We start from the raw sequence: 27,884 nt of genomic DNA on the forward strand, positions 1-27,884 counted from the left end.
AGGAGCTCTGAGAAGCGCTGCTCAGGACAGCGGGAAGTCACTTCTCAGAGGTGTCCTGCAAGCTGGGCCTGGGAGCAGGCAGCCTCCTGGGGGTGCGGGAGCCTCACTTCTCCAGGGTGCGGTCCACTGGCTTCCCACATCTGCAGGAGCCGACGTGCCAGCTTCCCCCAGTACCACCCAGGGACGGGCAGCATGAGCCGGTCGAGGCACCTGGGCAAAATCCGGAAGCGTCTGGAAGATGTCAAGAGCCAGTGGGTCCGGCCAGCCAGGGCTGACTTCAGTGACAATGAGAGCGCCCGGCTGGCCACAGACGCCCTCTTGGATGGGGGTCCTGAAGCCTACTGGCGAGCGCTCAGCCAGGAAGGTGAGGTGGACTTCCTGTCCTCAGTGGAGGCCCAGTACATCCAGGCTCAGGCCAGGGAACCCCCCTGCCCCCCAGAACCCCTGGGAGGGGCTGAGCCAGGCCCTAAGGCGCTGGACTCCAGCTCCCTGCAGTCAGGCACCTACTTCCCTGTGGCCTCGGAGGGCAGTGAGCCGGCCGTACTGCACAGCTGGGCCTCGGCCGAGAAGCCCTACCTGAAGGAAAAATCCAGTGCCACTGTGTACTTCCAGACCGACAAACACAACAACATCAGAGACCTCGTCCGCCGCTGCATCACCCGGACCAGCCAGGTACCGATTCCAGAGCGCTTGTCTCCTTGACCAAGTAGCGGGAGGATGGGGGACAGATAGAGCAGGGAGGGGTGCATTTTGCTCCCAGGGACAGAGTCCAGATGACTGGGGCTTTGGATGTAGGGGCATTGCTGCGGGCCCTGCTGTCAACCTTGCCCTGGACCACTGACCTCCTGATCCCACCTGTCACAACCAGGGTCCAGACAACCACCACCTATCACCACCTATCACCACCTATCACCACCTGTCACCACCTATCACCACCTATCACCACCTGTCACCACCTATCACCACCTATCACCAACTGTCACTACCTATCACCACCTGTCACCACGTGTCACCACCTGTCACCACCTGTCACCACCTATCACCACCTGTCACCATCTATCACCACTTATCACCACCTGTCACCACCTGTTACCACCTATCACCACTTATCACCACCTGTCACCACCTATCACCACCTGTCACTACCTATCACCACCTGTCACCACCTATCACCACCTGTCACCACATGTCACCACCTATCACCACCTATCACTACCTATCACCACCTATCATCACCACCTATCACCACCTATCACCCCTTATCACCACCTATCACCACCTATCATCACCACCTCTCACCTCTTATCACCACCTGTCACCACCTGTCACCACCTATCACCACCTGTCACCACCTGTCACCACCTACCACCTATCACTACCTATCACCACCTATCATCACCACCTATCACCACCTATCACCATCTATCACCCCTTATCACCACCTATCACCACCTGTCACCACCTATCATCACCACGTATCACCACCTATCACCAGAACTCCCACAATTGCTTCATGCCTGGCCCCCTCTTCCATTTTGATCCCCAGCTTCACAGGCTCCATACTGCAGTAGAGCAGCTTTTTCTTTCTTTTGTGTGTGTGTGTGTGTGTGTGTGTGTGTGTGTGTGTGTGAGAGAGAGAGAGAAAGAGAGAGAGAGAGAGAGAGAGAGACGGAGTCTTTCTCTCTGGCCCCAGCTGTAGTGCAGTGGCGTGATCTCGGCTCATCACAACATCTGCCTCCTGGGTTCAAGTGATTCTCCTGTCTCAGCCTCCTGAGTAACTGGGACTACAGGTGTGCGCCACCACACCCGGGTGATTTTTGTATTTTTAGTAGAGATGAGGTTTCACCATGTTGGCCAGGCTGGTCTTGAACTCCTGACCTCAGGTGATCTGCCCATCTCAGCCTCCCAAAGTGCTGGGATTACAAGCATGAGCCACAGTGCCCTGCTAGAGTGACTTTTTCTATACTACAAATTAATTTGCTCCCTTCCCTGCTTAGAGCCTTCAGTAGCTCCCAGTTGCCCATAATGGGAAGTGCAAACTCCTTAGCGTGGCTCCCGCCTCCTTCCGCTCTACTCCACATGCCCTGCGGAGCTTGTCTTTGGGTCTTTGGATGTTCTGTTCTCTCTGCCTGGCCCCGCTTGCCTTCCCTGCTTTTCATTTGCCACACCTGCTCCTGCTGCAGGACCAGCATGAAAGCCTCTTCCCCGGGAAGCCTTTCCTGAATTCCCCAGGCTGTGTTTGCGCTTCCAAATGTAAGGGCGCCCCTCTGCTGGGCTCACCCTTGCCCCTTTTCCTCTCAGATTCTGCTAAGACCTGTCTGCCCACAAATGACCTTTTGGCTCTTGAATCTAGCCAGTGACCAGGCAGAAGATAGGGTAGGCAGTAGAGGGGGTTTCTCTCTCCCCAGAACATTCGCACTTTGATAAGTGTCTTAGAGAAAAAGCTTTCACTCAATATGCTTAAAAAGAAAGAAAGAAAAATAGAAGAGAAAAAACCCTCCAAGCCCAGAGCTTGGCTGGTAGGATTTCAGGCACCGTAAGAGCTGGATCAGGGCTTCTCCCCATGCCCCGGGACCTCTAGCCTCAAGTGATGTCCTGAGCTGTGGGTGCCCACCCCTCGCTCCTGATGCTGCAGATGAGCAGGGGAGAATGGACCACAAAGAAAGACATTCATCATCTGTAAAACCCTCTCTGTCTCGCTCTCTCCCTCTCTCATATTCAAATTATTTATTTTGTTACATTTAGAAGAACTCATAAAAGACCATGCTGATATTTGGATTGTTTTTTTGCTAAGGTTGCAATCTCATAAATGAATTCCCTCCCAAATTCAATGCTGTGTGAAATCTTAAAGTTCCAGAAAAAGCCATCAAGGGTGAAGAGGCCATGCATGGAGCGGGAGGGAGGGAGCGGAATTCTGGAAAATTAAGTGGAAGGTAGCGATAGGTGGAGCACGGCTGGGCTGCTTTGGAGCAGTGTTTTGTGTTTCTGTGGCAGGGCGGAATTTGAGGATGTGTCCAGGCAGGCGGCCAGGAGTGCCTACGCTGCCTTGGGCCCGGTGCTGGCTGCACCCCCTCGGGCAAGTCCCTGGACTCCTTACGGCTCAGCTCCTATGGCAGACTAAGGTCCCTCCAGGCTCCAAGGCCTGTTTCTGAGTGTGCCAGTTCTGGTCTTTCTGCATGAAGTTCAGTGTTCTCCCGAGGGGTGGGGACCAATGCTGTTGGGGAAATTGTCAATTGCAGCTGCTCGAACGGTGACAGAGGCTCCCTGAAGGAAGCCAGGTTAGGGTTTATAAAACACAGTCCCCTAGCTGAGGCCCTCTCCTCCCCACTCCACACCCAGTGAGGCTCCTGCATCCACCTCTGGGACCCTGAGGCCCACTGATGTCCTTTTGACCAACACAGCACATTATGAACTTAGAACATTAAAAAGTCTGAAGAGTTGGCTGGGTGCGGTGGCTCACGCCTGTAACCCCAGCACTTTGGGAGGCTGAGGTGGGTAGATCACCTGAGGTCAAGAGTTCGAGACCAGCCTGGCCAACATGGTAAAAACCCATCTCTACTACAAATACAAAAAAATTAGCCAGGCATGGTGGTGGGTGCCTGTAATCCCAGCTACTCAGGAGGCTGGGGTAGGAGAATTGCTAGAACCCTGGGGGCAGAGGTTGCAGTGAGCCCAGATCGCACCACTGACTCCAACCTGGGCAACAGAGCATGACTCCATCTCAAAAAAAAAAAAAAAAAATCTGAAGATATCACCTGAAAGTAAGAACTTCCAGCTCCTCTTAACAGGTGGAGTCTGCTAGTGGGGGGTTGTAGCTACTTTGTTGGGTGGATCCCCTTTGCTACAGTCCCCACCATTCCTTGTTGTCCTGGGACCCTCAGGGCTTCACCCATTTGACTGTCTGCCAGGCACCCAAGAGTAATGAATTGGTTATTAATTATTGGTTATACAGGCATTCTATTAGTAACAAAGAACAATTTCAAAAAATTCTCAGTTTTAGTTTCTAATATGGCAAACATCAATAGCTATAATCCACATGAATAAAAGCTCTTTGAGATCACCAATAATTTTCAAGAGTGGAAGACAGGGTTTGTGGTGTCCTTGCCACACACGCACGCACACATGCACATAAACAAATGCACGTACACACACCCCCACATGCAAGGGCCCAGGGACAGCCAGCTCCCATAGACAGCCAGGGAGCTGGAGCCTCAGCCCAGGCTGTCTGTGGATGTAGATGGCTAGAAGAGGAGGAGAGAGTGAGGAAATAGATTTGAATTCTCCCTGTCCTAAGCCTCAGCATCCTGAGACCAGCCAGAAGGCAACAAACTGAGAGACCCAGCCGAGAGGTGCTTCCTGGAGCAGTTTCCACTCTAGAAGAAGCAAGAATTCTCCTTCCTTCCCTTCATGCTCAAATTCCTTTATTCCAGGCTGGGCGTGGTGGAATAATCTCACCTATAATCTCAGCACTTTGGGAGGCCGAGGCAGGTGGATCACCTGAGGTCAATAGTTCGAGACCAGCCTGGCCAACATGGTGAAACCCAGACTATACTAAAAATAACAAAAAGTAGCCAGGAGTGCTGGCAGGTGTCTGTAATCCTGGCTACTTGGGGGACTGAGTCAGGAAAATTGCTTGAACCTGGGAGGTGGAGGTTGCAGTAAGCTGAGATGGCGCCACTGCTCTCCAGCCTGGGCAACAGAGCAAGACTACTCTGTCTCAAAAAGAAACCCTTTTCTTATTCTACAAAGCCTAACGTGCCGGCCAGCCCCACACCCAGGACAGCAGAGTGGACCTCTAGGGAGCTTCCTGCCAACTGCCTGCTCCTTAGGGGAGAGGAGAAAGAATTAGACGGTGCAGTCCCAGGCTTGGGCCACCCTTGGTGCCTGGAAGTGAAGGGAGGGCCTAGGGCAGCCTTCACGGGAGAGGTGGCCTCAGAGTTGAGTCTCAAAGGCTGAGTAAGCATTTGCGGGCAGAGAAGGAAGGGAAAGCAATTTGTCTTTTCAGTAGAGATGGGGGTTTCACTATGTCGTCCAGGCTTGTTTTGAACTCCTGGCCTTAAGCAATACCCCAGTCTCAGACTCCCAATGTGCTGGGATTACAGACGTGAACCACCATGCCCAGCCTTCAACCCACTATACCTTCTAAGGAAGAATAGTGCTCCAAACCAGTAACTGTGTTCGGATTAATCCAGCTGGAGGACAATCGCAACCGGAGGCAAACAAGATAAACCTAGACAGGTGAGCCTGTATTTCCAAGCATCCTTTAATTCAGGATGCTGGGTTATTTCCAAACCTGCCCCTGTCTCTGTTCAGTCACCAGCTCACCAGCGTATCTCAGGAAAATGATGATACATTGGCACAGAATTGAAGTACTTACTGACCGATTGGGAAGGGAGGGAGGGAATTGTTTCTTTTGTCAATACCTTGGAAGAGGTATTTCAGTAAACGTGTGCAAGACAATTAACTGTGTGATTCTAATGATCACAGCCTCGTTATTAGAACATCTTTTCCGGTTTCCTGCTCAGGGTGAGCAATTTCTGAGGATTTCCCCCCCTGTCCAGCTATCCATCCACATCACAGAAAGTTGGTTCCAAGTGGATACCAGCCATCAGTTTGGCCTGTCAGCAAGACGCCTCTCTTTCCTTGCTACTTCCCGGATGATGGTGGTTTAAAAAAATATATTGTGCCGGGCATGGAGGTTCACACCTGTAATCCCAGCACTTTGGGAGGCCAAGGAGGGTGTATCACCTGAGGTCAGGAGTTCAAGACCAGCCTGAACAACATGGAGAAACCCCGTTCCTACTAAAAATACAAAATTAGCCGGGCATGGTGGCACGTGCCTATAATCCCACCTACTTAGGAGGCTGAGGCAGGAGAATCGCCTGAATTCGGGAGGCAGAGGTTACGGTGAGCCAAGATCGCACCATTGCACTCCAGCCTGGGCAACAAGAGCAAAACTCCATCTCCAAAATATATATATAGGTGATATATATATATATTTCAATTATTAGAAAGATAGTGGGACATTATTATTACCGGAGAAAGAGAATGGCCATATTCCCTGTGAAAGAAAAATATCCTGAGCTCCCAAAATCACTAAGGAAACTGAAGCTGGAAACTCTCATTCTATTCAAAGTCACCCCTCTGCTCATGGATATAGATGTATATCGGAAGGAAGGAAGGAAGGAAGGAGGGAGGGAGGGAGGGAGGGAGGGAGGGAGGGAAGGAAGGAAAAGATAATTATGGAGGATATATGGAAACCTGATATGCACTTGACATTGACATTGAGATGAAATAGAAAAAATGATTAGTATTCAGTAATGGTGCTGGGACATTTGGTTTTCCATGTGAAAAAGTACATATATATATATATATATATAATCTAGGTTTGTGTAAATATACTCTACAAGGTTCACACAATGAAGAAGTCACCTAATGATGGATTTCTCTGACTGCATCCCCACCATTGCCACTGACAGTATCTGCATTCACTCACTGGCAATCATCGTGGACACACTATCACTTGGTGGTGTTTTCTTTCTTCACTTAATTCATTGTTAATACACATTTGTTGAGATTATACAGCAGGTTTAACTTCAGGCTATAAACATTTCACCTTATCTTACAGCTTCTGCATAATCATTGTAATCAACATTTTTTATTTTTATTTATTTACTTATTTATTTATTTTGAGATGGAGTCTCACTCTGTTGCCCAGGCTGGAGTGCAGTGGCACAATCTCAGCTCACGGCAACCTCCACCTCCTGGGTTCAAGTGATTCTCCTGCCTCAGCCTCCTCAGTTGCTGGGACTACAGGTGTGTGCTACCAGCCTGGCTCATTTTTTTATTTTTTATTTTTAGTAGAGACAGGGTTTCACCATGTTAGTCAGGCTGATCTCGAATTCCAGACCTCAAATGATCTGCCTGCCTCGGTCTCCCAAAGTGCTAGGACTACAGGTGTGAGCCACCAAGCCCAATGGTAATCAATGTTTTTAATGACTTAATAAGCCTAATAAGCTGGATGTCAACATATCACAATTAAGGTACTAGAAAGGACTCATGATTGGGTGACAGAGAGTAAACCCAAACAAGGTGAAGAAGAAGAGAAACATTCATTGACATCCACAGTGGAAAAGTTAAGGGTAGCGCTGGCCTCAGGCATGGCTGGAACAGGTGTCCAAATGACACTGCTGGGACTCTGTCTCTACCTCCTGGCTGCTTTCTCCAGAGCTGGCTTCATTGTCAGGTGGGCTTTCCCCAAGAGGTAGCAAAATGGCTGCCAGCAGCCATTGCTTATAAACTACCAGCTAAGCAAACTTGTAGAAAGAGCACCTCCTTTTCCCTGGAGTCCCAGCTAAAGTCCTGGGCTGACTCTCATTAGAATAACTTAGATCACGTGACCACCTCTGGACCAACCTCTGTGACCAGCAGGGGATGCAATGCTCCCATTGGTCTAGCCCTGGTCATGTGCTCTCCCCATGTCCAATCAGGAGATGGCAGTAGATCCATCCAAACCACATTAATTGTGGAGGACAGGCAATTCCTTAAAGTTAAATTGGGATGCTGCTGGCAGAAGAAGAGGGAATGAATGCTTGGCAGGGGGAACACAGGTATCTCTCCTGCTTGCTGGATGTCTAGGACTCCCCTCCCCAGTTTCTACTATGACAGATGATGCAGCAGCTGTGGGTAGAGCATGACTCCCTTCTCCCTCCCACAGGGGGAAGCTTGTTCTAATTGTTTATATATGGAGCCTCCACATGGGATTTTGTGTGAGGCGAGAATTCCACAGCTTAATGACATTTGAAAATCAGTGCCCATAGTGTGCCCTCTAGCTCCAAGTGGCAGAGAATCCATAACCTTAACTTTATTCCCCTCTGGAACCTGCTGAGGTGCTTCTTGTTCTCTGCTCTCCACTTTCTAGCCTTTTCCCTTCCTCCTCTGCCCTCCCCAGTCCCACAATGGGCATAGGGGCCAACGGATACGTGGTGGGGCAGGAGGGGTGGGATCGGGAGGGGGGCAGGGGCCTCCACTCCAGCCCTTCCTTTTCCTTCCTTTAATCCTGCCCAGTCAGACCCACTCTCCCCCTATCCTCTCCTATCTGGTCCAATGGGAACAGGTCTCCCAGGTCCACTGGGACTCAGGCAGTTTGGCTAAAACTAGTTAGCACCTGGCCCTGACTTTTCTGATAACTGAACCCTCTGCCCTGGCCCAGGTACTGGTCATCCTGATGGATGTGTTCACGGATGTGGAGATCTTCTGTGACATTCTAGAGGCAGCCAACAAGCGTGGGGTGTTCGTTTGTGTGCTCCTGGACCAGGGAGGTGTGAAGCTCTTCCAGGAGATGTGTGACAAAGTCCAGATCTCTGACAGTCACCTCAAGGTAGGGGCCCCGATGAGATATTAGTCCAAATAGGATAGTCTATGCAGTAGTCACAAATGTCCCCCATCTTGTGTTAATAGCTTAACACAATAAAGGTTCATTTCTTGCTCAAACAAACTCCTATGTAGGTTGGACAGGCCTCCTCCATCTTGTAGCTACATCGTGAGAAATACATGGCCTCCAAGATAGCCATGACAGGGAGAGAGAAGGCTGGAGGACTCTGCAGGATGTTTCCAGGATCTGACCTGGAAGAGACTTTCATCGCTTTCTCTTATAACTCATTACCTCACCCAGATGCATGGGTGTCGGGAGATGAAAAGGGTCATGGGTATCTGGTGCGCAGCATCTCTGCCATGTACTCCTGTTCTCTCAGCTGGGGAAGCCCAAGGGATGCATCTCACAGGGCAGGCAACCTCCAGAGCCTGTGGGTACATGTTCACAACTCACTGGCCCCAGCAAGACATTGATCCTCTTGGACTTAACTGAACCCCCTACTTCCCTCTCCTGGCAAAGAGAAGAGAAACCCAGAGATAAGGGTTTGATTCGTCACACAAATTTAAGGACAACTAATTCAAAGTCAAATGTGAAAACCACTGTAGCTTCCGGCTGAACAGCTGATGAGTGGCCCTCAGAGTTCTTTTGATCAGTTTCCTCTAGTTCAGGCAAGAGAGGTTCTTTCTTCTGGAAGAACCTCCCAGATAAGAATGAAGCCTCCTCCCTCCCTCCCTTCTCTGCACAGATGCAGCTGAGTTCAGGGCTGCCTCCTGCTGCCTCAGGCCTTGGGACCTCCGACTGCTGGGTCTGCTTGGCATGACGTGGATCACACCTCCTTGGTCATTGAAACCAGGTCAAGAGTGTCAGAGCTAGCCTTGCTTTCATGGCCTATGCTGGCCACACCTGACAGTCCTCTGCTCATCGTAGGGTGATGAGATTTGTCCCTCCTCTCAAGATCTCACAGAGCTATGGAGAAGCCTCAGGGAAGCAGCTGGAGTCAGTACCGCCCTTCCCAGAGTCTGCCGAGCTACCAGCAGTCCCTCGTGGAATCCAGACAGTACTCCACCTCCCTCACCCTTAATCTTGAGACTCCCACACTTCACCTCCCCTTCCATTTCTCCACCCTTCCAGGCCTAGGACAGGGGCAGCAGGTGCTACAGGGAAGGCAAGGGGCAAATAGAGCCACGGTAGGGATGTGGACATACCTTTGCTTAAGACAATACAGGGTCTATTGCGACCTCCACAAAACCACCTCCTCTGGCTGTACCAGGCCTTCCCTCTGATCAGCTTGGGGTCAGGGACTCAGGTCACTAAAGACACTTACAAGGCAGGGCTGGGCTTGCCTCCAACTGACTGCCAGGCCTCTTGTGGCTCACGGGGACCCAGACTAAGGGCTCCGTAGGCATCAGGCCCTTGCCTTGCTTTTATTTGCTGCCTTATTTGAATTCTGCCCCCTTCTCCTTTTCTTTTTGTTGCCAGCTAATGCGAAGACAACGAAGACAATTTTGACAATTCAGCCCAAAGAAAAAATTAACATGGCCCAGAATCCCACCAACCAGAGATAACACATCTCCATTTTAGTGAAACTTCTACCAGCCATTTTCCTACACAAATTGTCTTAGTCCATCACAGCTGCTGTAACAGAATTCCATAGACCAGTGGCTTATAACAACAGAAATGTATTCCCCATGATTCTAGAGGCTGGGAACTCCAAGATCAAGGTGCTGGCAGATTAGGCGTCTGGTGAAGGTCACTTCCTGGCTTATAAATAGCTGTCTTCTTGCTGTGTCCTCACGTGGCCGAAGGGGTGAGGCAGCTCTCTAGGCCTCCTTTATAAGGCCCTCATCTGCTGGGTGCAGTGGTTCACACCTGTAATCCCAGTACTTTGGGAGGCTGAGGCAGGCAGATCACGAGGTCAGGAGATCGAGACCATACTGGCTAACACGGTGAAATCCCTCTACTAAAAATACAAAAAATTAGCTGGACATGGTGGCATGCACCTGTAGTCCCAGCTACTCAAGAGGCTAAGGCAGAAGACTCACTTAAACCTGGGAGGCAGAGGTTGCAGTAAGCTGAGATTGGGCCACTGCACTCCAACTTAGGCGACAGAGCAAGACTGTGTCTCAAATAAATAAATAAATAATAAGGCACTCATCCCATTCACGAGAACTCCACCTTCATGACCTAATCTCCCAAAGGCCCCATCTTCTAATACCATCACCCTGGGGATTAGGTTTCAACACAGAATGGGGATAAGGGGAACACACACATCCAGCCTCATGCCCAAATGTATCTCTATAAACAGAATTAGGGAGTGACACCTCGACTTTCCCTCCAACAGAACATTTCCATCCGAAGTGTGGAAGGAGAGGTGTACTGTGCCAAGTCAGGAAGGAAATTCGCTGGCCAAATCCAGGAGAAGTTCATCATCTCAGACTGGAGGCTCGTCCTGTCTGGATCTTACAGGTGAGCCCTGGATTCATCTCAGGTCAAGGATTCGTGGAGGACAAGGGCAGAGTGAGACCAGCTTCTGCTGCTCACACACACACCACCAGCAGCTCCCAGGACATCTCCCTCTGCCCGGAGCTGGAGCTGCTTCACATAAATGGGGTGAGAGGCAGGAAATCTGGGCCTGGCGAGAATTCCAGGTAGAGGGGCATTTCCAGATGCCTCAGTTTCCCGTAATATTGCAATAGGACATAGAATCCTCTTTCCCTCCTCAGATATCTTAGATGTGATTATAAAGTGATAAAAAATTTGTTTACTTGTGTGTGTGCACACCCCATTACACTTTTTTCCTTTTTTTTTTTTTGAGATGGAGTCTCGCCCTGTCACCCAGGCTGGAGTGCAATGGTGCAATCATGGCTCACTGCAACCTCCACCTCCAGGGTTCAAGCTATTCTCCACCCTCAGCCCCACAAGCAGGTGGGATTACAGGCACTACCACCACACCTGGCTAATTTTTGATTTTTTAGTAGAGACTAAGGATTTAGTAGAGACTTTAGGATTTCACCGTGTTGGCCAGGCTGGTCTCAAACTTCTGACCTCAGGTGATCCACCTGCCGTGGCCTCCCAAAGTGCTGGGATTTCAGGTGTGAGCCACTGCGCCCAGGCCCATTTCATTTATTTAATTTTTCTTATTTTAAAATAAATGTATTGAGATTTATTAATTCACATGCCATATAATTCATTGAAGTGTGCAATTCGTTGATTTTTGGTATAATTCCAGAGTTGTGCAACAATGACTACAGTCAGTTCTAGAACATTATCATCATCCCAATTAAAAAAATCCCATAACCATTAGCAGTCACCCCTCATCTCCTCCAGATCTCCCCAGTCCTACGTCGCCACTAATCAACCTTCTGCCACTATAGATTTGCCAATTCTAGATCTTTCACATGAATAGAATCATATAATATGGGGTCTTCTGTGACTGGCTTCTTTCACTTAGCAAAATGTATTCAAGATTCCCACCGTTGAATGGACGTACCACATGTTATTTATCTATTCATCAGTTGATGGGCTTTTGGGGTGTTTCCGCTTTTCAGTCCTAATGAATAATGCTGCTGTGAACACTCATGTACAATTTCTTGTGTGGACACAGATTTTCAGTTCTCTTGAGCATCTGCTAGCAGTGACATTGTGGGTGATAGAGCAATTCTATGTTTAACCCTTTAAGGAACTGCCAGATTTTTATTCCACAGTATGGAATGTAAAATGGCCATGCCATTTTACATTGATGCCAGCAATGTATGCGGGTTCTAATGTCCGCAGTCCTAGCCAGCACCTATCATTGGTCCCCTCTTTGATGATCCTGGGGGTATGAAGTGATGTCTCATGTGGTGTTGGTTTGCATTTTTCACTGATGGCCAACCATGTTAAGGTCTTGTGCTTGTTGGTCCTCTGCATGTCTTTTTGGGGAAAATGTCTCTTCAATTTCTTTTTATCGATTGAGACAGAGTCTTGATGTGTCACCCAGGCTGGAGGGCAGTGGCGTGATCACAACTCACTGCAGCCTCGATCTCCTGGGCTCTTCCCACCTCAGCTTCCCAAGTAGCTAGGACTTTAGGTGTGCGCCACCACACCTAGCTAACTTCTAATTTTTTATAGCGCTAGGGTCTCACTATGTTGCCCAGGCCAGTCTCAAACTCCTAGGCTCGGGCAATCCACCAGCCTCAGCCTCCCAAAGTGTTGGGATTATAGGCATGAGCCCAGCGCCTGGCCTCGATTTGTGTTTAGACCCTCACACATAGACTCCTACATCCAAATGACTGACCATTCACTTATTCTAGCAATGCTGCCTTGCCTGGGTCTGTCTTTGAAACTCAACTACAGAGCTTAAAAGATATTCTTTGAAATGTTCTCAGTGGCAGCACTAGGGAAGTGGATTTGATGGTGGGTTTTGTGAGTCGGATGAAATGAGAGAGCAATTGAGGAAGGGAGGAACAGCCGAAGGTCATTTGGGAACATTTTATTTAGGAAGGTGATGAATGTGACAGAGTGCAGAAGGGGCAACTGGTTGTGTCTTATCTTACTTCCTGTGCTGCAAACACATAGCAGTGACCAATGAAATATGAGCACAAACACTGGGATACGCTGGGAGTGAAAGGCAGGTCTCCAGGGGGTGGTTCGGATGCGCTCGCTGTTTCCCCAGGGAGCAGGAGCTGGAGAGGCTGTTCCAAAGGCAGGTGAAGCCAACTGCAAAATCTCTAGCCAGAGACAAATGAGCATAAAGGGAAAGAGAGAAAGGAAAAAAAAAAACCCTTACACTTAAACTGTGCTATCTTTCTTTAGCCTTATTAGTGCCGTTTAGCTGAAATTCCACTTTCAGCGATATTAACATTACGACCTCCAGTCTTCCTTGGGCTTATATTTGTACAATGTCTTAGTCCACGGGGGCTGCTGTAATAAAATACCATAGACTGGGTAGCTTATAAACTACGGAAACTCATTACTCACAGTCCTGAAGTCTGGGAAGTCCAAGGTCAAGGTGTTGGCAGATTCAGTGTCTGGGGAAGGCCTGCTTTCTGTTTCATAGACTGCTGTCTTTTCACTGTCTTCACACAGTGAAAGTGTATCTTTATCCGTCATGGTAAAAAAGGGTGAGAGAGCTCACTGGGGCCTCTTTTGCAAGGGCACTAACCCCATGCACGAAGGTTCTACCTTCATGACCCAATCATGCCCCAAAGGTCCTATACACTAATACCATCACATTGGGGATTAGGATTTCAAATATGAATCTGGGAGAGACACAGACATTTAGTCTACAGCACAGCATATAACCTTCTCTCCATCCCATTATTTTCAACTTGCGGTTAGATTTTAAGTGTGTCTTTTATGAACGACATAGCATTAATTTTTTTTTTTTTTTGAGACGGAGTCTTGCTCTGTCACCAGGCTGGAGTGCAGTGGCGCTGCTGTAACCTCCGCCTCCCGAGTTCAAGCGATTCTCCTGCCTCAGCCTCCCGAGTAGCTGGGATTACAGGCGCATGCCACCATGTCTAGCTAATTTTTTTTTTAGTAGAGACGAGGTTTCACCATGTTGGCCAGGATGGTCTCGATCTCTTGACCTCGTGATCCACCTGCTTCAGCCTCCCAAAGTGCTGGGATTACAGGTGTGCACCATCATGCCCAGCCTAATTTTTCTTTTTTTTTTTTTTTGAGACAGAGTCTCACTCTGTTGCCTGGGCTGGAGCGCAGTGGCCCGATCCCCGCTCACTGCAACCTCTGCCTCCTGGGTTCAAGTAATTCTCGTGCCTCAGCCTCCCAAGTAGCTGGGATTACAGGCTTGCACCACCATGCCCAGTTAGTTTTTGTACTTTTAGTACAGATGGGGTTTCACAGTGATAGTCAGGCTGGTCTCAAACTCCTGATCTAATTACAGGCATGAACCCCATCGGTCCCAGCCTCATTCAAGTTTTTGAAAGTATAATTTTATCATCTCTGTCTTTTAATAGGTATAATCTTCTTAGTTACTGTGATTGCTGATCTATTTAAGTCTATTTCTAATACTTATATTTTCACTTTGCTTTGCTTTTCCCCTTTTGTGTTTGCAGTTGAATGGACAGGTTTTCTTTCTTTTTTTTTTTTTTTTTGAGCTGGAATGTGGCTCTGTTCCCCCAAGGCTGGAGTGCAAGGATGCCATCTCGGCTCACTGCAACCTCTGCCTCCCTGGTTCAAGTGATTTTCCTGCCTTCTCCTGCCTCAGCCTCCTCAGTAGCTGGTACTACAACGGCGCGCCCACCACCACACCCAGCTAATTGTTTTTTAAATTTTTAGTAGAGACAGTGTTTCACCATGTTAGCCAGTATGGTCTCGATCTCCTGACCTTGTGATCCGCCCACCTCAGCCTCCCAAAGTGCTGGGATTACAGGCGTGAGCCACCACACCCAGCCCAGGTTTTCATATTACTCTTTTTTTAGGTAGCTCCCTTTTTTTTTCTGCTTGCTACGAAGCTCAATAAACTATATTTTTACTCTTTTCCTTTAATGGGACTCCCTCAGTTTTTAAAGTACTTTGCACATTTTCCAAACAAAGTCTAAAATTGTGTCATAATACTCCTCTCTTCCCAAACACAACAAGGACCTTCGTGCACCGTTTTTTGACATTTTGGTTCCTATTAAGTTCGTCAAGTCTGATTCACTGTAAGGTACAGAAAATCTACTTAAACTGCCTAAGTCAAGGCAGAAGGGAGGGGCTGCTGTGAGGCTGGCAGTTAATCTCAGGCACAGCCAGGGGCAGGAGCAGGGGCTGCCAGGCCTCCTCAAGTCTGGGAAAAGCTAGGGTCAAAGCCGCTCACTCTGGCTTTCATGGGCCCACAAGCCTGTTGTTTAGCTTCTTTTTCTGGTTCTCTCTCCTGCCTCATGGATCGTATGAGTTAAATCTGACCTCCTTGTCCCTGAGCTTTGCGGCCTCCCAGCCCAGCCCCCACCACTGTCACCCCGGGTCCAGCCATTCTGTCTGCCCAGATCACCAACCAATGGATGAGCTGCCTCTGAGTCTGGTGTCCACCCCGAGCCAGTAACCTGTGGCTGGGGCAGGGCTGGCAGAAGGGAACTTGGCACGCACGTAGCAAAAGCGCGGCTGCCCTTCCAGGCCTAAGGTGGGGCCAGTTTTCAGAGAAGAATCTCCAGAATAGTACAGACCATTCCCTCCTCAAACGTTTTAGAATTTGAAGTTAGGAGAACAAGGCTATGGGAAAAAAAAAAAAGAATGCGGCTTAGAAGGCATCTCAAGTGCAGTTCACACCTTCCTGCCCAGCTTGTCCTGAGGTCTGCAATGCCCTTCATAGCATGGAGGGTCCGACGTAAGCACCTGTCCCAGGTGCTTCATGGAAATGGTATTCTAATTCAATATGCAGCATTTTGTGGCTGACTTCTGTCACTTAACGTTTTCGAGGCTCCCCCGAGTTGTAGAGTGTCAGCGCTTCGTCCCTTTTTATGGCTGAGCAATATTCCACGGACCGGATGGACCACAATTGGTTTATCTGGTCACCAATCAATAGACATTGGGGTGTTTCCCCCTTCTGGAGATTGTGAATATTAGCTGAGGAATTTTTGCAGCGCTCTCCGACACTCCCTTTTCAGACAGACATTCTGCCCTGGGGAACATCAGTAACGGGAAGAAGGAGGCTGAGCCAAGGGCTGGAAGAGCTGAGGATTCCCTGAACATGGGGAAGAAATCGAAGAACAGGCACAGTTTGAACTCTCCTCATGATCCACTTTAAAGTGACCCGGCCCGGCGCGGTGGCTCACGCCTGTAATCCCAGCACTTTCCGAGGCCGAGGCGGGTGGATCACCTGAGGTCAGGAGTTTGAGACCAGTCTGGCCGACATGGCAAAACCCCGTCTCTACTAAAAATACAAAAATAGCTGGGTGTGATGGCGCATGCCTGTAGTCCTAGCTACTTGGGAGGCTGAGGCAGGAGAATCGCTTGAACCCAGGAGGTGGAGGTTGCAGTGACCCGAGATCGTGCCATTGCACTCCAGTCTGGCAACAAAGCAAGACTCCATCTAAAAAAAAAAAACCTCTTACCCAGATGCTCTTATCTATAAAGTCCTGCCCCAAAGTTAAAGATCAGGCAATTATTTTTGAGAAATGTTGCACCTTCCCAGGACCCACTAGCTGCTTTGCACACGACCATGGGGCGGGTATATCTGTGGAAAAAGGAGAAGGCCTGGGAACACAATCATTTGGAAACAGAGATGTAAAGATAAAAGGCTGAGAAACAAGTTCTTATTATCTGTGCATATGATGAAAACTGATGAAGGAGCTTAAGCAACTGGGAGGGATTTTGAACATGTCAGGGAGATCAGAACTGCTCTAGGAGTGGGGGGCTTCCTCCCTCTCCCAGATGGGTCTCAAATGCTGGGCAGATTAAGCTGAAACACATTCCCAAGATAAACTTCCCTTTAACACCTTCAGGAAAACAGAATATCTATCTTTAGCTTCTCAAAATATGAATTGTTCCACCCTCAAATCCTCAAATCCACATCATTTCACTTTTAAACCAAACATAATATCTCATACATTATGCTTCCCCCAGAAGAACAAGAATTTAAATGTGTTAGGTCATACCTGACTTTTTTTTTTTTTTTTTTTTTTGAGATGCTCTATTGCCTAGTGAGGTGGTGACATGATCTCAGCTCACTGCAACCTCAGCCTCCTGGTTCAAGCGATCCTCCCACCTCAGCCTCCTGTGTAGCTGGGATTAGAGGCTCCCGCCACCAAATATACAAATAAACAAAACCCTGCTAATTGTTTTGTATATTTAGTAGAGATGGGGGTTTTACCATGTTGGCCAGGCTGGTCTTGAACTCCTGACCTCAAGTGATCTGCCAGTCTCAGCCTCCCAAAGTGCTGGGATTACAGGGGTGAGCCACCGCTCCCAGCCTCTATACCCAACTCTTTTTTTTTTTTTTTTTTTTGAGATGGAGGCTCACTCTGTCACCAGGCTGGAGTGCATTGGTGAGATCTCAGCTCACTGAAACCTCTGCCTCCCAGGTTCAAGTGATTCTCCTGCCTCAGCCTCCCGAGTAGCTGGGATTACAGGCTTGCACCACCACACCCAGCTAATTTTTGTATTTTTAGTAGAGACGGGGTTTCACCATGTTGGCCAAGATGGTCTCCATCCCTTGACCTCATGACCTGCCCACCTCAGCTTCCCAAAGTGCTGGGATTACAGACGTGAGCCACCGCGCCAGCCTTGATACCCAACTCTTTTTTTTTCCATTTATTTTATTTATTTATTTATTTATTTATTTATTTTTAAGACAGGGTTTCACCAGGTTGGTCAGGCTGGTCTTGAACTCCCGACCTCAGGTGATCCACCCGCCTTGGTCTCCAAAGTGCTTGGATTACAGGCGTGAGCCACCACACCCAGCCGATACCCAACTCTTAGTAGCTGTATACCTGTCATTTCTCTGGGCCTGTTTCCTCATCAGAACAAAATGGAAAATAATAAGACACTCTATTTGTATTAGAACTGTTGTTGTAGAATTAAGTAAAACAGCAAGCGTAAATACTTAGCTGCTAGGCATCTGAGATGCACTAAAAAAAGGTCACTTAAGAGTGTATTGTTAAGACATCAGTATTACTCATACTTTCAAATTTATTTTGATTTTAATAATTATAATTCCAAGCAGGGTCTGTCTGAAGAGGATTAGTGAGCTTGACCAGGCAGGCCGTGATTGCTACTGTTACCGGCATTTTTATGCTTAACTGATATTGTATATTTTTTTTGTCTGTTGTATAAAATGATTTGGCCTCACTTTCCAATAGGTTTCTGTGAATTAGAAAAGAGTTATTATTATTAAAGAACACTAATTTATGTTATTTGTGAAGCATTATTCTAGGAGGGAAGGGCCCTTCATGGGTGTCGTCCTTCTGCAGGGTTTGTTAGAGGGAAAGTGCTGGAGAAACATGCCTTTCCCCACCCCCTCAACCCCTAACCCCTCTCAACCCCACTGCCCAACCCACTTCCCAAGTAAAGAAGCCAGCAGCCGGGCGTGGTGGCTCACGCCTGTAATCCCAGCACTTTGGGAGGCCGAGGTGGGCAGATCACGAGGTCAAGAGATCGGGACCATCCTGGCCAACATGGTGAAACCCCGTCTCTACTAAAAGTACAAAAAATTAGCCAGGAGTGGTGGTGCGTGCCTGTAGTCCCAGCTACTCGGGAGGTTGAGGCAGGAGAATCTCTTGAACCCCGGAGGTGGAGGTTGCAGTGAGCCAAGATTGCACCATTGCACTCCAGCCTGGGGACAGAGTGAGCCTCCATTTCAAAAAATAAAAAAGGACTATAATAAGGATTTAATCCTTATGACAATGCTTTGAAGAAGGTGTTATCCTCCTAATTGACAGGGTGGGGGATTAAGGCATAGAGAGGGGAGGTGACTGGCCCATGGTCACCAGCTTCCTTGACAAGAGTCATTGGCTCTCCAATGCCTGTGAAGCTAGCGGCTGGGCTTGTTAGCCTGATGTGTGGCTCAGGAGGAGGGTGGCCGTGGCCTGGATCCATGCAGGGCCATTTTTGTTTGCTGTCATTCCTGAGAGCTGTGGAGGAGCCAGCTCCTGGAAGGAGGTCAGGAAACCCACAATGATTTTGCACTTGTCATTCAAAGGTGATCTGTTTACCAGCCTTTCAGGGATCATCTTCCCTGGGACCAGTCTCCCCTTAGAGTTATTTCCAGCAAAAACAAGAAAACAAATCAGAAGAGGCCCTTCATCCCTTTCTTTTAGCCCAGGTACCTGGGGCTTCAGATATTTTGGCCCCTCCTTCTGTTTGTATACGGTTCTCCCAATCTGACGAGCCCTGCTTCCTCCTCCGAGGCTAGAGGGCTGAGGTGGTGCATTTCAACACTGAAGGGCTGGTTGAGGGTCTGACCCCAGCACAGGTGCCATGCCAGTGCCATCAAGAAACACTGCTGAGTGGGCAGGTGGAGTGGTGTGTGTGCTCTAAGATCAGCAGGAGCTAAGGAAGTGCTCTGGGGTCAGCCGAGAGGGAGCCCCACTTCTGCCTGGCGGGTCCGGGAGGTCGGTGCCATTAGCTGGAGTTGGGCGTTGAAGGATGACAAGGATTTCAGGGGTGGGGAGGAGGCAGGCAAAATCGGCACTGGGAAGAACAGCAAGACACCATCCTTGATTCTAACTGGCTTCCTGCCCTGCCCTCACTGCCACCCATGGGTTTTCTCTCCCAGGAAAAGACACACAAAGAAGATCAAACCACTTCCATCTTTAAAATCCTTCAATATTCACCACTGCTCCTAGAAAAAAAAAATCTCCATCCTTACCAGGATCTCTGTCACAGTGGGATCCTCCCTCCTCAACTGTGTTTGAGCCGCACGGGACTCCTCCTGGGTCTCTCATGCTCTTTCCAGCCTCACGGCCTTTGCACTTGCTATCTGTGCCTTCCGTGGGAGAGCTCATTCCTGCTGTCTCTATCTTGCTAACACTGCATCTTGCAGGTGGCAGCTTCCAGATCATTGCCTCAGAGACCTCTGATCACCCCATCCCAAGTCCTCTTATCCCCCATGGCTTCACACCCATCATAATTTGGAACTATTTGTGAACTTGATTAACCAAGATTGCAAACAACATGAGGTCAGGAACTGGACTGGGTATGTTTTCTTCTCTGTTGCTTTCCTGGCATGAAGTACAGTAAATACGGCACCTGATATGTTATACATGGCCACAAATATTTGTTGAATGAATGAATGATTGAATAAAAGCACATTGTGTTCTGGCCATCCAGTGTGCTGAAAGAATACAGTTTTTCAAACCGTGCCTCACCATCCATTAGTGGGGTGTGAAATGAATTTAGTAGATGATGTCTAGCATTTTTTTAATGACACAGAATAGAATAAAAATAATCAGAACAGACTGAGGCAAGGGATATTCTGGAAATTATCGTGTAGTTATGTACTTGTAGGTCGTGATGTAAAATGTGCTTTTCCAAGAATAGCCAAGATAAATCTGAAGAAGAAAAACAAACAGGGAGGACTCGCCCTAGCAGAGTTCAGGACTTGTCATGAAACTGCAGTAATCAAGACAATGTGGCATTGGAGGAGGGACACGTTGACACACAGAAGAGAAAGCTCAGGCTCAGACTCACACATGACAGGGCATGCCAAAGCAGTGGAGAAAGGAGGAACCGGAAAAAATAATTCCCCGTATGTAAAACGGGATTATTACCCACCTCGCACGCATTTGCTTACAAATAGACTTGCAATAGATGAAAATAATTTAAATGTTGAAAATAAACTTTAAAACTCTTAGATTTCTTTAAAAAAAAATACACATATTAAAAAAAAAAAAGCACTGACCATAAAAGTTTGCTTAATCTGACTATGATACAATTAAGAATGTTGGTTCAGGGTCTGGCGCAGTGGCTCACGCCTGTAATCCCAGCACTTTGGAAGGCCAAGGTGGGTGGATCACCTGAGGTCAAGAGTTCGAGACCAGCCTGGCCAACATGGTGAAACCCCGTCTCTACTAAAAATACAAAAATTAGCTGGGCGTGGTAGTGTGTACCTGTGGTCCCAGCTACTTGGGAGGCCAAGGCAAGAGAATCGCTTGAACCCAGGAGGTGGAGGTTGCAGTGAGCCGAGTTCGTGCCACTGCACTCCAGCCTGGGTGACAGAGCGAGACTCCATCTCAAAAAAAAAAAAGACATCTTAAAAAAAGTGAAAATCAGTTACGAACTGGAAGCAGCTATTAAGGATGCACACCCATGACAGAGATTAGTGCCGAGATTCACAAGGGCACAAGAACACAACGGAGAAGTAGGTGGGAGACATAAGCAGGCGTTTCACCAAAGAGGAAATACGTGGTTAAAAAAAAAAAAACGTGGCAAGATGTGCAGCATCATGAGATCAGGAAAACGTGAGTCAAGGCTAGAATGAGTCCCCATTTCACACCTCTCCAATCGGCACAGAAATAAAAAGACTGACCACACCAAATGGTGGATTTCAGGGATCTCTTACGCACTGTTGATGGGATTGCAAATTGGGACAATGACTGTGGAAAGATTTTGGAGTTTTCTCCAAAAGCTGAATACCCACCTAGTTTGTAACTCAGCAACTGTACTCCTAGGTGTATTTCCACAAGAAGCTGGTCCACATGTATGGTAGAAGACATATATAAGAATGTTCACAGCAGCACTGTTCCCAATAGAACCCAAATGCCTAGCAGAGGGAGGTGATGAACGCACCACGACACAGCCATCAGTGCCATATTACACAGCAGTCAAAAATGAAGTACTGCAGGCCAGGCGAGGCGGCTCACACCTGTCATCCCAGCACTTTGGGAGGTCAAGGCAGGTGGATCACACGGTCAGGAGTACGAGACCAGCCTGACCAACATGGTGAAACCCTGTCTCTCCTAAAAAAAAAAAATACAAAAATTAGCCAGGTGTGGTAGCATGCGCTTGTAATCCCAGCTACTCAGGAGGCTGAGGCAGGAGAATCGTTTCAACCTGGGAGGCAGAGGTTGCAGTGAGCTGAGATAGCACCACTACACTCCAGCCTGGGCAACAGAGCCAGATGCCATCTCAAAAATACATATATATATAATGAAGTACTGCAACAAATGAAACTATGATAAATCTCAGCAACGTAATATTAAGTGAAAAAATATCTCACAAGATTACATATAAACACAATGAAAACAAAGATATCTACTTCCAATAATATAGAAAACATTTCTTTAATTATGGAAAAAGGAAAGCGAGAGTGTTATGATCACAGGATTCATGATGTGTTGAGTTCTAGTTCAGGAGTCCTGGGAAAGAGATACAAGGAGAGACCCTGTGGCTAGATGTGGACTATCCTCAAGACACTACCTTGGCCAAGTGCAGTGGCTCATGCCTGTAATTCCAGCACTTTGGGAGGCCAAGCAGGGAGGATCACTTGAAGCCAGGAGTTCAAAACCAGTCTGGACAACATAGCAAGACCCTCATCTCTGCCAAGAGAAAAAAAGTTAATAAAAAAAATGTTACCTTTTCTTTTAGGTGGTGGGATCACAAGGGCTTACTGTATTATTTAAAATCACCCATTAAATAGCTAAATAAATGAAAATGGGAGATGACTAGACCAATGAGTAAGTAGAGTTTGGTCTTGAGCTAAAGGTGATGACGAAGTGAATGCCTCAGACTTATGGGCCAAAAACAATAGAAATAAAACGTATTTCTGCTCATGGGCTGTGATCAGAAGTATAAAGGCTAAAGCCTGAGATGGGTGGGTGGGTGGCAGGTGCGTGGGGGCTCTGGGGGCCAGGGCACAGTGCATGCGGGGACATAGGTGCTGGGGGCCTGAGGAGCTGCCAGGACATCTTTGGACTTGTTCTGTTGAGCAAAGCAGCAGCTATGTTGCCTGATACAGCCTGGTTCAGACCACAAAGGGCGTCTGGCTTCTAAGCACAGCATGGCCCTTGGTCCCTGGGCTTGCCTCCTGTACAGTGGCAGGGCTGGCTCACCTTTCCTGGAGAGTGGGTGGTTCCTGGCGGGAGGTGAAATTTAAACAAAGCCTCATTGCTGTTCCCAGGATTATTGGAGCCCTGTGCGGCCCCACCCTGCCTCACAGAGCAGGGAACCCCCAACCCCTGGCTGAGGCCAAGCCTTTGGGTGGCAAGACAGGTGGGCTGGGGGCGGGGGCCTGAGACCCCATCCTTGGTGGTCTCATTTCTGCTTAGCTCTGGCCCTGTCCTGGCTTGGCGACCATTACCCAGACCATCCTCCTCTCCTTGCTTCAAGTTCACCTGAGCAGGAGCCCAGGAACCTCTAGCCTGGTGCTCTTCGGAGGTCTATGCTGTCACCAGAGTTTCAAGCATTGCGGGTGGGGGATGAAAGGAGTTTCCATCCGAAACAGAAAAGAGTTTGGTTAAATCTGAGAATCACACAAAGTAGTAAGTGCCTTAGGCATTTGACTTTTCCCGCTAACCTGTAAGTGGTGGGCCCAGGCCTGTCCTTGAGGGTTTCTTTTCCCCACGCCCCCCGCCCACACACACACCCGTGTCTGAGTGCTTCCTCCATAAACCGCGCCTGTCAGCGTCTCCGGGAGGCGCACGGTGCTCCTCCTCCGCTCATCCCTGCGGGGTCCCTGTGCCTGAAAACGGAGCCGAATCCTCTTTCAGGAACGCTTTAGATGTTCATGAAAACGCAGCCTTTTGCAGCGACTTTCCTGACCCCTGACCCCCATGTGGTTAGGGGAGCTGGCGCTGCGCGTTCCACAGTTGGAGACCGGAAAGCCCGGCTGCTGGGTGACTCCCCTGAGCGCGGAGTCCAGGCGCGGGGGAATCAGCCCCCTTTCTGCCTCCTTAGGGAGCCACTAAGGAGCTGCAATCTGAGCACCAGGAGGGAGCCTTGAGGCCCGGGATTCGCTCTGGCATCTTAATTATTCGCCTGCAAACACGCTCTGGCCGCTGAGCCTCAGTTTTGTGGTCTCTAAGAGAGGGGCCACGACGTCTCCCTCTCAGGGCTTCTGCCAGGATGAAATGAGCCTGCAAGGAGGGGCAGTGGGCATGGGTTGGTTCCCTTCCGTCCCTTCCCTGAGGGGACCCACAAATCCCAGGGTACGCCAGGAGGGTCTTGGGGTGGGGGCCGGCCAAGCCTCCTATTCGTCCTTCTCTCCCCCACTCCTCTCCTCCTGCTCTTCCCCGCTCCTCCTCTTCACCCTTCTCCCCCTCCCTCTTCCCTTCCCCTTCCTCCTCCTCTTTCCCCTCCTCACCTGTTCCCCTCCTCTCCCTCTTCCCCCTCCCCTCCTCCTCCCTTTTCCTCCTCCTCCCCCTCCCTCCCCCTCTTCTTCTCCCTCCTCTCCCTCCTCCTCCCCTCCTCCTCCTCCCTCCTTTCCCCTCCTCCTCCACCCTTCCCCTCCCCCTCTTCCTCGTCTTCTCCCTCCTCTCCCTCCTCCTCCCTCCCCTCCCTTCCCCCTCCTTTCACTTTCCCTCCCCCTCCTCCCACTTTCCCTCCCCCTCCTCCTCCCTCACTCTCTATCCTCTTCCCCTCCAGCTTCACCTGGCTCTGCGGACACGTGCACCGGAACATCCTCTCCAAGTTCACGGGCCAGGCGGTGGAGCTGTTTGACGAGGAGTTCCGCCACCTCTACGCCTCCTCCAAGCCCGTGATGGGCCTGAGGTCCCCGCGGCTGGTCGCCCCCGCCCCGCCCCGAGCAGCCCCTGCCAACGGCCGCCTCAGCAGCAGCAGCGGCCCCGCCAGTGACCGCACGTCCTCCAACCCCTTCAGCGGCTGCTCAGCGGGCAGCCATCCCCGCGCCCGAAGTGTGTCCGCGTCTCCAGGGCCCGGCAGCCCCGCGGCCCTGCACCCGCCTCCACCGCCCCGGTTCAAGCCCCACCACAGCCCCTGGGGGGCCCTGAGTCCCCAGGCCCACTTGTCCCCGCGGCCCCACGACGGCCCGCCCGCCGCCGTCTACAGCAACCTGAGCGCCTACAGGCCCACGCGGCTGCAGCTGGAGCAGCTGGGCCTGGTGCCGAGGCTGACCCCCGCCTGGAGGCCCTTCCTGCAGGCCTCCCCTCACTTCTGAAGGTCCCTTCCCCCGCTGCCCTCCGCAGGCCCAGGCTGGGCACTCCTGGAGGCCCGAGGACCCACCTCCACAGCGACGGGTGTTGAGCGCGCTTCCCTTTGAAAGGCACTCAAGGCCAGGCGCGGTGGCTCACGCCTGTAATCCCAGCGCTTTGGGAGGCCGAGGCGGGCGGATCACGAGGTCAGGAGTTGGAGACCAGCCTGGCCAACATAGTGAAACCCCGTCTCTACTAAGAATACAAAAATTTTGACTGAACTTTTGATTAAAGAAAATGAAACACACAACAAAATACAAAAATTAGCCAAGCATGGTGGCGTGCGCCTGTAATCTCAGCTACTCGGGAGGCTGAGGCAGGAGAATTGCTTGAACCCGGGAGGTGGAGGTTGCAGTGAGCCAACATGGCGCCATTGCACTCTAGCCTGGGCAATAGGGAGACTCCCTCTCAAAAAAAAAGAAGAAAAGAAAAAGGAAAAGGCACTCACAATCATTGCCATAGTTCAGTGTTCCCAGGCCCCAGGCCATCCACTCGCCGACCCCCACCAGCCCTTGGGTTCCCCTCTCTAGTTTGACCTGTGCGGCACATTCCAGAAGGTTCCAGGGAGGTTGTGGGGCAGCTAGAGGACAAAATCATGAAAACTGAGTCCCTGTCTTCAATCCAGGGCTTTCATAGTAATGGTCCCCACAACTCTGTAATGTAAGAAGTGGCAAATGCAGCCCAAGCTTTACAATGGGTAAACTGAGGCACCAAGCAGTAGATGGTAGGTTGGTACTTCTGGTTCCCAGTGCCCAGGAATGGTTCACTCCCAAAAGATTCAGCAAAGAAAAACTGAAGAGAAGGTGTGGAAACGTTCTGAATGTTTCAGGAGAGTAGTGAAAACCTCTCCTCCTTGGAAAGGCTAATACTGGGGTATCCCTGGGCCGGATGAGTTAGGGATAAGGCCCCAGAACCGGTATCCATGAGTTGTATGGGACTGTCTGAAGCTGTAGCCACCAGGAATGGAGCCAGCTGAGGAGTCTGGGATTGGGTTGGACAAGGCAGTTTAGTAGACTCAGATTCTTGCTTCAGAGAGACTTGGCCTGGCCTGGAGGTCCCTGGAGTCTAGGCTGGACCTGGGAGCTTGAGTTGTCAGTGGCCAGGACCCTACCACGGTGCCCATGCCAGTCTTGAGCAGCAGGGAGGACTCAGCTGTCCCCAGATCTAGGTGCCTCTGTCCATCCTGGTCATCTCTTGAAGAATAAATGCTGAGCCTCACAAGCCCCATCATTCATTCTTTCTCAATTCACAGTGCCCCTCTTTGTTCCTGGGATAGTGCTAGGTCCTGAAGGCACAGCCTAGCTGAGTGCAAAGAAATCTAGGATGCTTAGAAAGCCTACAGGAGGGGCCACTCGCAGTGGCTCACACCTGTAACCCCAACACTTTGGGAGGCCGAGGTGGGTGGATTACCTGAGGTCAGGAGTTCGAGACCAGCCTGACCAATATGGTGAAACCTCGTCCCTACTAAAAATACAAAAATTAGCTGGGTGTGGTGGCGTGTACCTGTAGTCCCAGCTACTAAAGAGGTTGAGACAGGAGAATTGCTTGAACCCAGGAAGCGGAGGTTGCAATGAGTTGAGATTGCGCCAGTGCACTCCAGCACTGGGCGACAAAGCAAGACTCCATCACAAAAAAAAAAGAAAAGAGAGAAAGAGAGAACATAGAGTAGGGGTGGCTGGCCCTGTGGTGGGTGGGACATAGAGGAAACTTCCCAGAGAAAGTGACAGTTAACTCTGCACCTCAGGTGTGACAGTGGGGTCAGTGGGATGTGACCCATGCTGGGGAGTCAGAGGGGAGCAGGTGGCGACTCCCATTTCCAGGCCCTCTCCTGCCACCACTCACCTCAGCAACATCTTCTCCCTCCTTGGTTTTCAGCTGGGAAGCTCAGCCTGCTCTGTGGAGGGCCGAGAGCACAGCGCTCTTCCTCCTGGTGGCCTCTGACCCCGACAGCCTGTGGCATCCTCCCCGGTCCCCTCTGCCCATCCATCCTTCTGTGCCAATTCTCCTCTGCTCCCAGCATGGCCAGCGGCATCTTGGCTTCTGATTTCTTTTATTATTATTGTTATTAATTATTGTATTTCTGTCCTTCACTTTTTTCTTCCTTAGTTCCTGAAAGTAAACAAAACAAACAAACAAAAAACAACGCTTTGGTCCTGGTAGCTTTCTCAACCCCAGCCCTGACCCTGCTGTTTCGCAGCTGACAGCTGAGATGAGGTTAGAATGACCCGCCCCAGCTGAGCATTCCAAATTGGATTTCACCATCTGCTGAGAAAATTTAAGGAAGGCAAAGCTTGCCAGGTGACTGAAGTTCCCAGGCTCAGCTTTCCAAAGGCCTCAGCCTGTGCCTGTGTCCAGCTCAGTCCTGGCGGACAGGGGAGAACCGGCAGGTGGGAACAAGCCCCCCACTCCTGGCCACTCTCCATCAGCAATCTCCCCTCCATGGTGGCCTTTGTTGACAAGGGTGCAGTTTCTCCTCTCTTGGGCACCTGTGTTGTGTGACGTGCTGCCTCCTGGGAGGTTAGGTGAGGGTTACCCTGGTGAGTGGAGCATAAGCTGAGGGTTGCTTCTGGCGAAGCTTTGAGAGCCTTGGTGCAGGTTGCCACATAGAAGCGGATCTCCAGTGGAAGCCCTCTTCTGCCAGCCCGGGGTCCTAAGCAATAAGCAGAATCCCCCACTCCACCCCACCACCCCCCATAGATATGTAGTGAGCAAGAAATAAACCTTTGTTGTTTAAGCCACTGCGATTTGGGGGTTGTTTCTTCCTGCACCATGATCTAGCTTTACCTGAGCGATACAGCCTCTGAGACCCCCCAACTCCAGGCTGCGCCATTGCTCTGGATTCCCAAGGCCCCCCAACAACCATTTCCACCAGAGGATTAGGGGTGGTTTTACATACCTGGCAATTGTGAGTCTGAAAGCCAGAACAAGTCCTTAGCCCACTTTCA

At 49.8% G+C, this 27,884-nt stretch overlaps 1 protein-coding gene across 3 annotated transcripts; it reads left to right on the plus strand.

Moving 5' to 3' along the window:
- FAM83A (family with sequence similarity 83 member A) lies at nt 1–27,677 on the plus strand. Of its 3 annotated transcripts, none has more exons than XM_012451590.3 (4): nt 1–672; nt 10,716–10,840; nt 24,374–24,642; nt 27,137–27,677. In XM_012451590.3, exons 1-4 carry the CDS (start codon nt 193–195, stop codon nt 27,145–27,147), a joined length of 885 nt encoding a protein of 294 aa, XP_012307013.1. In that variant the 5' UTR covers nt 1–192; the 3' UTR covers nt 27,148–27,677. The 3 variants fall into 3 exon arrangements, with proteins under 3 accessions (XP_012307013.1, XP_021529295.1, XP_012307011.2); XM_021673620.2 differs by lacking the exons at nt 24,374–24,642; nt 27,137–27,677 and adding exons at nt 8,213–8,380; nt 19,836–20,117; XM_012451588.2 differs by lacking the exon at nt 27,137–27,677 and adding an exon at nt 8,213–8,380 and having other exon boundaries at nt 193–672; nt 24,374–24,905.
- The last annotated feature ends 207 nt before the right edge of the window (nt 27,678–27,884 follow it).

The sequence above is a fragment of the Aotus nancymaae genome, unplaced genomic scaffold (assembly GCF_030222135.1).
Source record: "Aotus nancymaae isolate 86718 unplaced genomic scaffold, 86718_ANA_hifiasm-v0.15.2.pri h1tg000036l, whole genome shotgun sequence".
In the NCBI taxonomy this organism is placed as follows: Eukaryota; Metazoa; Chordata; class Mammalia; order Primates; family Aotidae; genus Aotus; species Aotus nancymaae.